Source organism: Dendrobates tinctorius, unplaced genomic scaffold (assembly GCF_039654945.1).
Source record: "Dendrobates tinctorius isolate UK_male_01 unplaced genomic scaffold, ASM3965494v1 ptg000028l, whole genome shotgun sequence".
Taxonomy (NCBI): domain Eukaryota; kingdom Metazoa; phylum Chordata; class Amphibia; order Anura; family Dendrobatidae; genus Dendrobates; species Dendrobates tinctorius.
The window spans coordinates 12,943,887-12,954,468 of NW_027361696.1; the positions used below are offsets into that span (position 1 = coordinate 12,943,887).

Below are 10,582 nucleotides of genomic sequence, written 5' to 3' on the forward strand. Positions count from 1 at the left end.
GTAATAATCTGCAGGATATATCATTCTGTCAGGAGGTGGAGGAGCGATGCTCTGCAGAGGGCAGTGGTGTAATAATCTGCAGGATATAGCACTGTATCAAGAGGAGCGATGCTCTACAGTCCTTTTTTACGCTCTGCTAATCCACTCTTGTCATGCATGTGTCAGGGCCGTGTGCTCTCCACAGTCCTGAGTGCTGCCGCCTCTCCTGCAGGGGGCGCCAGTGTGTTAGGAGTCCCCAGTGTCTTGCGGCTCAGCCCCCGCCCCCTCCTCACTATCCCTGTTCTCCCACCGTACATGCACGTACAGACCTCTCCTCTAGGTGGCAGCAGGGGGATTGTGCTTTGTTGCCTTCACCTCACTGGACTCAATGTAGGAAACAACAGCTGCAGGTGACCTTCTAGCCACGTGATGAGCGGCTGGAGGTGTGTACAGGGAGGAGGCAGCGGATTGGTCAGGGATATTATCTTGGAGGTGCCGGGTACGCAGAGGAAGGCGCGGATTGGGCAGGGATCGGGCGCAGGGTGGAGTCCGGCTCCTGAGGTGATGAGTGCGCTACAGAGGTCGGTGGCTCCGGGGCCCCGTACATGGCAGAATCGGCTGACCCCGGAGAGCACAGGGGTGTGCCGGGCTGATGGCGGGGTTTGCGCTGTGAGCGGCCGCACCGGTCTCTAGCGATAAACATGGCGACTCCTCCGCCCGGCGCCGCCATCTCCGTGTCGCCCCCGGTGGACTTCGTGCTCGGTGCGTCCGCCTGCTGCCTGGCCTGTGTGTTCACCAACCCGCTGGAAGTGGTGAAGACGCGGCTGCAGCTGCAGGGAGAGCTGCGCTCCCGGGGCTCCTACCCGCGCCATTACCGGGGGGTGCTGCAGGCGATGGCGGCGGTGGGGGCGGCGGACGGGCTGCGGGGGCTGCAGAAGGGGCTGACGGCGGCGCTGCTCTACCAGGGCCTGATGAACGGCGTCCGCTTCTACCTCTACTCACACGCCGAGGACGCGGGGCTGACGGAACGGCCGGGGGGCAACGTGGCTGCGGGGGCGATCGCCGGGGCCCTGGGGGCCTTCGTGGGGAGTCCGGCATATCTGGTGAGTAACCGCCACCGCAGTCCTATGTAACACCACAGATAACGTGGAGGTTTCCCGCAGTCCTATGTAACACCACAGATAACGTGGAGGTTTCCCGCAGTCCTATGTAACACCACAGATAACGTGGAGGTTTCCCGCAGTCCTATGTAACACCACAGATAACGTGGAGGTTTCCCGCAGTCCTATGTAACACCACAGATAACGTGGAGGTTTCCCGCAGTCCTATGTAACACCACAGATAACGTGGAGGTCACCCGCAGTCCTATGTAACACCACAGATAATGTGGAGGGCTCCTGCAGTCCTATGTAACACCACAGATAATGTGGAGGGCCCCTGCAGTCCTATGTAACACCACAGATAATGTGGAGGTCTCCCGCAGTCCTATGTAACTCCACAGATAATGTGGAGGGCCCCTGCAGTCCTATGTAAAACCACAGATAACGTGGAGGTCACCCGCAGTCCTATGTAAAACCACAGATAACGTGGAGGTCTCCCGCAGTCCTATGTAACTCCACAGATAACGTGGAGGTCTCCCGCAGTCCTATGTAGCACAGCAGAAAACACTGGCGTCCTGCTTTGGCCTTCTTGGGGAGCTGTCACTGTGTACATACAGGTGCCATCTCACAAAATTAGAATATCATCAAAAAGTGAATTTATTTCAGTTTTTCAATACAAAAAGTGAAACTCATTATATAGTCATTACAGAGTGATCTATTTCAGGTGTTTATTTCTGTTAATGTTGATGATTATGGCTTACAGCCAATGAAAACCCAAAAGTCATTATCTCAGTAAATTAGAATACTTTATAACACCAGCTTGTAAAATCTGAAATGTTGTCCTACTGAAATGTATGTTCAGTAAATGCTCTCAATACTTGGTCGGGGCTCCTTTGGCATCAATTTCTGCATCAATGCGGCGTGGCATGGAGGCGATCAGCCTGTGGCACTGCTGAGGTGTTATGGAAGCCCAGGTTGCTTTGATAGCAGCCTTCAGCTCGTCTGCATTGTTGGGTCTGGTGTCTCTCATCTTCTTGACAATACCCCATAGATTCTCTATGGGGTTAAGGTCAGGAGAGTTTGCTGCCAATCAAGCACAGTGATACTGTTTTGTAAACCAGGTATTGGTACTTTTGGCAGTGTGGACAGGTGCCAAGTCCTGCTGGAGAATGAAATGTCCATCTCCAAAAAGCTTGTCAGCAGAGGGAAGCATGAAGTGCTCTAAAGTTTCCTGGTAGACGGCTGCGCTGACTTGATAAAACACAGTGGACCTACACCAGCAGATGACATGGCTCTCCAAACCATCACTGACTGTGGAAGCTTCACACTAGACCTCAAGCAGCTTGGATTGTGGCCTCTCCACTCTTCCTCCAGACTCCGGGACCTTGATTTCCAAATGAAATGCAAACTTTACTTTGATCTGAAAACAACACCTTGGACCACTGAGCAACAGTCCAGTTCTTTTTCTCCTTGGCCCAGGTAAGACGCGGTGTGTATTGGTCATGAGTGGCTTGGCACAAGGAATGTGACACTTGTAGCCCATGTCCTGGATACGTCTGTGTGTGGTGGCTCTTGAAGCAATGATTCCAGCAGCAGTCCACTCCTTGTGAATCTCCCCCTAACTTCTGAATGTCCTTTTCTTAACAATCCTTTCAAGGCTGCTGTTATTCTGGTTGCTTGTGCACCTTTTTCTACCACACTTTTTCCTTACACTCAACTTTCCATTAATATGCTTGGATACAGCCAGCTTCTTGAGGAATGACCTTTTGTGGCTTGCCCTCCTTGTGGAGTGTGTCAATGACTGCCTTCTGGACATCTGTCAAGCCAGCAGTCTTCCCCATGATTGTGGAGCCTAGTGAAACAGACTAAGGGGCCTTTTTGAACACTTAGGAAGTCTTTGGAGGTGTATTTGGTTAATTATTCTAATTTACTGAGATAATGACTTTTGGGTTTTCATTGGCTGTAAGCCATAATCATCAACAATAACAGAAATAAACACGTGAAATAGATCACTCTGTAGTGTCTCTATATAATGAGTTTCACTTTTTGTATTGAAGAACTGAAATTCACTTTTTGATGATATTCTAATTTTGTGAGAAGCACTTGTAGATCAGATTTTGGGGCAGAGTCTGAAATATTCTGTTCTGCTGTTGGTAGGACATGGACTTTCTTGTTGTGAGGGACATGCAGAGAATTGTCCTGTCCTGGGGGTTTGGTGCAATGTGTCAGTGCCCCCGCACACTGTTGTCTGCACTGATACATTGATTGGGTGACCCTGCACCCTCGGTTCATGCGTCTCCTGCCAATAGAAGAACACGTCCCGTCCCCCCCCCCCAAGGTGTTGCTCAGCCACTCTCCATCCTATGGTCACATGAGCGTCCTCAGTGCCAGTACTTGAGGCTGTAGGATGCGGCACTGATACTATGGCAGGGTGACATCACAGGAAGGGGAGCCCGTCCTCTTACATCCGCAGCCGCCGTGGTGCAGGGATTAAAACAGGTGCATTTCTAGTCCTGTCATCACCATACAGTGGGGTCACAGCTACCGGACGGACACCGGATTGGTCCATGGGATCTGAGCACAGAGCCCCCTCACCCGTCGTGTGCAGCTCCGGGTGACGACCCCACAGATTGCAGCGTTTCAATACTTAAACTCTGCTCCCATCCTGCAGGTGAAGACGCATCTCCAGGCGCAGACGGTGGCCGCCATTGCTGTGGGACATCAGCACAACCACCAGGTGAGACTGCAGCAGAGAAATAGTGACGCTCTGAGACTATTCCACCATTCGCATCTGCAGAACATCGCTCTTCCACCTTCTGACAGTGATATATCCTGCAGATTACACCTCAGTGCAGAGCATCGCTCCTCCACCTTCTGACAGTGATATATCCTGCAGATTATTACACCTCGGTGCAGAGCATCGCTCTTCCACCTTCTGACAGTGATATATCCTGCAGATTATTACACCTCGGTACAGAGCATCGCTCCTCCACCTTCTGACAGTGATATATCCTGCAGATTATTACACCTCGGTGCAGAGCATCGCTCTTCCACCTTCTGACAGTGATATATCCTGCAGATTATTACACCTTGGTGCAGAGCATTGCTCCTCCACCTCCTGACAGTGATATATCCTGCAGATTATTACACCTCGGTGCAGAGCATTGCTCCTCCACCTCCTGACAGTGATATATCCTGCAGATTATTACACCTCGGTGCAGAGCTTTGCTCCTCCACCTCCTGACAGTGATATATCCTGCAGATTATTACACCTCGGTGCAGAGCATTGCTCCTCCACCTCCTGACAGTGATATATCCTGCAGATTATTACACCTCGGTGCAGAGCATTGCTCCTCCACCTCCTGACAGTGATATATCCTGCAGATTATTACACCTCGGTGCAGAGCATTGCTCCTCCACCTCCTGACAGTGATATATCCTGCAGATTATTACACCTCGGTGCAGAGCTTTGCTCCTCCACCTCCTGACAGTGATATATGCTGCAGATTATTACACCTCAGTGCAGAGCATTGCTCCTCCACCTCCTGACAGTGATATATCCTGCAGATTATTACACCTTGGTGCAGAGCATTGCTCCTCCACCTCCTGACAGTGATATATCCTGCAGATTATTACACCTCGGTGCAGAGCATTGCTCCTCCACCTCCTGACAGTGATATATCCTGCAGATTATTACACCTCGGTGCAGAGCTTTGCTCCTCCACCTCCTGACAGTGATATATGCTGCAGATTATTACACCTCAGTGCAGAGCATTGCTCCTCCACCTCCTGACAGTGATATATCCTGCAGATTATTACACCTCGGTGCAGAGCATTGCTCCTCCACCTCCTGACAGTGATATATCCTGCAGATTATTACACCTCGGTGCAGAACATCGCTCCTCCACCTTCTCACAGTGATATATCCTGCAGATTATTACACCTCTGTGCAGAACATCGCTCTTCCACCTTCTGACAGTGATATATCCTGCAGATTATTACACCTCTGTGCAGAACATCACTCTTCCACCTCCTGAGGTATATTGTGCAGATTATTACCCCTCTGTGCAGACCTGCAGCAGCGGGGGAGGGTTGTGGTTGTTATTGGTTTATGTCAGGATACAAAGTCCAGTTTGGGCAGTGCTGCGCCCCTGCTTGTCATTAGGTTGTTGCTACAGAAGAAAGAAAAAAAAAAAAAAAAAAAGGTGTCCACCAGATACTTGGACACTGCTTATCTCCAGGAATGAAATGCACGGAACCCGACATGACGGGGTGTTACGGAGACCTCATTACCAGAGGGAGCAGCTGCAGAGCATCTCGTCTGACCTTTGTGCTGCAGATCGTCTGTCGCTCATCTCAGATCAGAGTTGCAGATGTGACCGGATTATTCCTGAATCTTATTAATTTTGAGCCGGACCCCACTTCTTGTGTTTATAATCACAGACCGAGCGGCAAAACTAAACGCCTGCAGCGGGAAGGCGAATACCCCGATAAAATGGTGTCTGCAGTGATATCACACGAGTGATTCACCGGGTCCGGCGCTGACAAGCACAGGTATACAGGCTAGTTGTCAGTAACGGTGGGCAGCGCTGACAGCCGCAGGTATAAAGGTTGGTTGTCAGTAATGGGGGGGGGGGCTGACAACCTCACAGGTATACAGACTGGGTGAGGCTGACAACCTCTCACACAGTGTAGGGGGATTTAAATTGCTCCAGTCTTCCTTCACCTTTGTTCTAGTTTTCTGCACGTGACACAAGAACAAACAGGGTGACTGCAAATGCTTCAAGTATTTACAGAGGTGTGATATTCTACAGATGTGTAGAGGTCAGCGGTGTAATCTGCAGGATCTGGAGGTCAGTAGTATAATAATCTGCAGGACATATCTGTCAGGAGCAATGTTCTGCAGAGATCATTGGTGTATAATATGCAGGAGTGATATTCTGCAGATCTGTGGAGGTCAGTGGTGTAATCTGCAGAATATATCACTGTATCTGTCACAGGGGCGATGTTCTGCAGATCTGTAGAGGTCAGTGGTGTAAGAATGCAGGATGTGGAGGTCAGTAGTGTAATAATCTGATGGATATATCATCTGTCAGAGGAGCGATGTTCTGCAGATCTGTCAGGAGGTGGAGTGGAATGTTCTGCAGTGATTCTGGGTTCGCCACTCTGTTCAGTGACGGCCGTCATGCACGTGGTGCAGTTGCAGCAGTAATGGCCTCTTTTTTTTTTTTTTGGTCCCGCTCAGAACGTTAGTTCCGCCTTTGAGACCATCTACAAGAAGCAGGGGATCCTAGGACTGTGGCGCGGAGTTAATGGAGCTGTCCCGCGGGTGATGGTGGGATCCGCCGTGCAGTTGGCGACTTTTGCTAATGCTAAAGATTGGGTCAAGAAACAAAAGGTAACAGCAGCGATGTGGGGGGGAAGTGGCCATGTATAGAAGGGACCTCAGTGACGCCCTGGTGGATATTCATGCGGCACCTGTAGTGAAGTACCAGCTAGATGGGCCAATAATAAAGAGGGGGCTTCTGCTACAACCATCATTGGTCTATTGTCAGTCTGTGTTCACACCAGCAATGAACCAACAGATGAGCAAAGCGATTGTCAATAAAGTCCTGCTCTCCGCAGCACTTCCTCCCGGTGTAACCAGCACGTGTGTGAACAATAAGGCAATTAGCTCTGCGAACAGGTCACAAGTAGTCATTGCTCGGCCGCTGGAAATGCACCATCACTCGTCCTTTATCACTGATGACTTGGAGCGTCCAGGCCCTGGGGTTCTGACAGCCATCGGGATCGGGTATATATGAGGCTGTTTGTGCAGTCCGTACTTCGACCGTGATCCACAGACCCATAAAATAAGGAGTTTGGACACTGACGTGCGGCGGTGAACGAGCCGGAGCATAGAATCCCATTGTATCTGGTGCACACCTGTGCAGGGAGCAATCCGTGCAGTGCACACTGGTTACACAGTGCAAGGCGCTTGTTCCTAAGTAATCTCTGCGGACTCCAGCCTATTCTCTTTGTATCCAGGAGGACGGGAAGCGCTGAGCACATGCGGCCAGAGGCCATTGCCCTTCCATTATACCCTTCCTCTGCCCTTGCAGTATATGTTGCTGGAGCCGCTGAGAGTGAGACGACCCCTCTGTTGGGAGGAGGCTTCACCCAGATAGAAGAAGGTCCAGCTGAAGAGACACCGGATCATTCCTATATTAGCAGTGGCAATGAAACGTAGGTGTCTTTCGAGCGGGGGAGGAAGGTATTGTCCGTTCATCTCAGCAGGTTTAGGCGTTGCAGTGCCCTCAGCTCTGGATTTTTGCAGGTATCCCCTTTAACACTGCATGGCAGGGGGGTATGAGAGTGAAGGTAGAGACTCTGGTGCCTGCTGATGGCAGGAATACTACATGATATGGTGCAGAGCCGCATTACACAGAACATCAGGGCAGGAGACCTCGTTGACTTGGTGTAATGAGGGGGTTGGTTGTTTTCCGCAGTGGTTCTCTGACGACAGCTGGCTGGTGCCGTTGGCCGGCGGGATGATCAGCAGTGTCGGTGTTGCCATAGCGATGACTCCATTTGACGTGGTCAGCACACGCTTGTATAACCAGCCTGTGGACGTGCAGGGCCGGGTGAGCGCAGCTCCGCAGTCATGTTCTTGGTTTCTTCTTCATATCCTCTTCTCACTTTCCTTGTTTTTCCTCAGGGCCGTCTCTATCGTGGTTTCTTGGACTGTTTTCTGAAGATCGCGCACAAGGAAGGCGTCATGGCGCTCTACAAGGGCATTGTCCCGGCTTATGTCCGCCTGGGGCCACACACCATCCTCAGCCTACTGTTCTGGGAGGAGCTGAGGAAGATGACCTATTATTACCAGCACCAGTGAGGGCGGAGATAATAAGGACATGACCTCCGGGGCCCCAGCACGGGGCCGGTATAGTCTCAGGGCTCAGGAGACAGTAGAGGAAGGTGACAATAAGAAGTAGCGGATTTGGTGTTCTGCAAAAGGAGAGCAAGACTTTCACTCACCGCGGACAGTGGCAGAAAAGCTTCAATTCAAGGTGTAATTACTTCTTAATATGAAGGGTGCAGGTGCCTGGCCCATCCACCGATTACAGGGGCCATATATATGTACCGCTCCTCATGGCTGCAGGACAGAACAGGTTCGGTGTCAAGAATTTATTCCTTATTGTGGAGATGATTCAGAATATGGTGCCGCAATGACCCCCCCCTCGGCCGGTCTGCTCGGATCATGTGACGAACACCCAATCCCCATTCCCTCCCGAGGTTTGCTAGGTTCATGCCACGTCCCTCCCCCGGGTCTGGCTGGGACCACGCATCTTCCCACTTGGGTCTTGCCAAGATCAAGCGACGTCCCTCCGGGTCTTGCCGGGATCAAGCTATGTTCCCCCCCCACCCCGGTCTTGCTGGGATCGATCAAATATGTGTCAGCGCTAATATTTATTTTTGAATAGCGGGTCAGAGGAGGATAATTTTTTTTAAACTGTTAATTTAGGGTTCGTGTAATGTCCTGATGTCCCTGCCTGGTGTCGCCATAACTGTGTTCATCTGACGCCACAATGCTTCCGCACATTAAACTGGGAGAACAAGAAAAAATAAGCTTAAAACTGAAAATAGACAATAATCAGCGGCTGTAATAAAAGTCATAAAGACGTAAATTCAGATTTTCATATAAGTGCCTTGTGTATGGCAGCCGCAGTGGGGGGACACGAATAAAAATTGTCTACCAGAAACGTGGATGTCACTAATCTGTGAAAGAAGGGATTATTGCAATGTGGAGACACGAGAGATGCAGTGCAGTGTCTACAGCACCTTGAATAAGTCTTCATATAGTAAACATTTCCACATTTTTTTTTTCCTGTTACCCCACAACCTAAAATGTATTTTATTGCAATTTTATGTGAAAAGAACACAAAAGCTGCAAATATTTGTGACCTGCAAGAAATGATATGAAGTTTTCTAATTATTGTAAAAAAAAGAATACATCTCACAATTGTGAGGTGCATTTGTATTCAGCCCCCTGGAGTCTGTGTGACAAGACGCCTCCAGAACAAACCAAAGTAGAAAAGGTAAAGCCAGCAGCACTCAAGCATCAGAATGCAGGTTCAAAAGGCCAATGACCCAATTGGAGAGCAAACCATCATATGGCTATGTGCACATGCTGAGGTTTTTGCTGCGGATCTGCAGCAGTTCTGCAGACAGTGTACAGTAGCATGTAAGTCTATGTGATTTACAATCTGCTGTGCACATGCTGCGGATTTTTAACTGCGGAAAAGCTGCGGTTTTGAATCCGCAGAAAGAATTGACATGTCATTCTTTTCTGCAGATTCTGCTGCGGTTTACCATCTCCTCCATTGTAGAGGTGATAAACCGCAGGCCAATCCGCAGGTCATTTTACCTGCGGTTCCACAGATACCAATCCGCAGCGTGTGCACATAGCCTTAGAAAAAGCAAACCGCATTCCATCTGGGTGAAGATAAAGTATCTTATGACTTCTTTATTCTGCCAAATGCAACGTTTCAAAAAAGACCCTTATGGGCAGAATAAAGGTGTCATAAAATACTTTATCTTCACCCGGATGGAATGCTGTTCGTTTTTTCTTATGACAGACTCCTCCAGAAGTCACAATCAGTACCTTATGTCCCCTTGGGTGTGATTTCTTCAGTATAACTACAGCTGTTCTGTGAAGGCCTCAGGTTTGTGTGAGAACATTAAGAATAAATGAGCCCATCAGACAGGGCAGGGATAAAGTTGTGGAGAAGAGGAAAGCAAGGTTAGGTTGTAAAAAAAAAAAATTAGCCCAAGCTCTGAACATCTCACGGACCACTGATCAATTCATAATCCAAACATGGAAGGAGTATGGAGCAACTGCAGACCTGCCAAAACATATATACAGGACAGGAGGAGTGGTACTGTGCAGTGTATATATAATACAGGACAGGAGAAGTGGTACTGTGCAGTGTATATACACAGGACAAGAGGAGTGGTACTGTGCAGTGTATATATACAGGACAGGAGGAGTGGTACTGTGCAGTGTATATATACAGGACAGGAGGAGTGGTACTGTGCAGTGTATATATACAGGACAGGAGGAGTGGTACTGTGCAGTGTATATACAGTCATATGTAAAAGTTTGGGCACCCCTATTAATATTAACCTTTTTTCTTTAGAACAATTTTGGTTTTTGCAACAGCTATTTCAGTTTCATATATCTAATAACTGATGGACTCAGTTATATTTCTGGATTCAAATGAGGTTTATTGTACTAACAGAAAATGTGCAATCTGCATTTAAACAAAATTTGACCGGTGCAAAAGTATGGGCACCCTTATCATTTTCTTGATTTGAACACTCCTAACTACTTTTTACTGACTTCCTGAAGCACTAAATTGGTTTTGTAACCTCATTGAGCTTTGAACTTCATAGCCAGGTGTATCAAATCATGAGAAAAGGTATTTAAAGTGGCCACTTGCAAGTAGTTCTCCTATTTGATT

The 10,582-nt window shown here is 49.0% G+C and overlaps 1 protein-coding gene across 1 annotated transcript; it reads left to right on the forward strand.

Annotated features, from left to right (window-relative positions):
- The first annotated feature begins 481 nt into the window (after nucleotides 1–481).
- On the forward strand, nucleotides 482–8,821 carry SLC25A34 (solute carrier family 25 member 34). The gene is made up of 5 exons (XM_073570203.1): nucleotides 482–1,082; nucleotides 3,751–3,816; nucleotides 6,325–6,477; nucleotides 7,568–7,702; nucleotides 7,777–8,821. The coding sequence occupies exons 1-5, from the start codon at nucleotides 681–683 to the stop codon at nucleotides 7,951–7,953; spliced, it is 933 nt and encodes a 310-aa protein (XP_073426304.1). The 5' UTR covers nucleotides 482–680; the 3' UTR covers nucleotides 7,954–8,821.
- The last annotated feature ends 1,761 nt before the right edge of the window (nucleotides 8,822–10,582 follow it).

Excerpts from the sequence above, each read along its gene's own strand:
- SLC25A34 (XM_073570203.1), top strand. The coding sequence starts at position 681 with ATGGCGACTCCTCCGCCCGGCGCCGCCATCTCCGTGTCGCCCCCGGTG. Across the intron at positions 1,083-3,750 it reads TGGGGAGTCCGGCATATCTG|GTGAAGACGCATCTCCAGGC; the intron begins GTGAGTAACCGC and ends CCCATCCTGCAG. Across the intron at positions 7,703-7,776 it reads CTGTGGACGTGCAGGGCCGG|GGCCGTCTCTATCGTGGTTT; the intron begins GTGAGCGCAGCT and ends GTTTTTCCTCAG.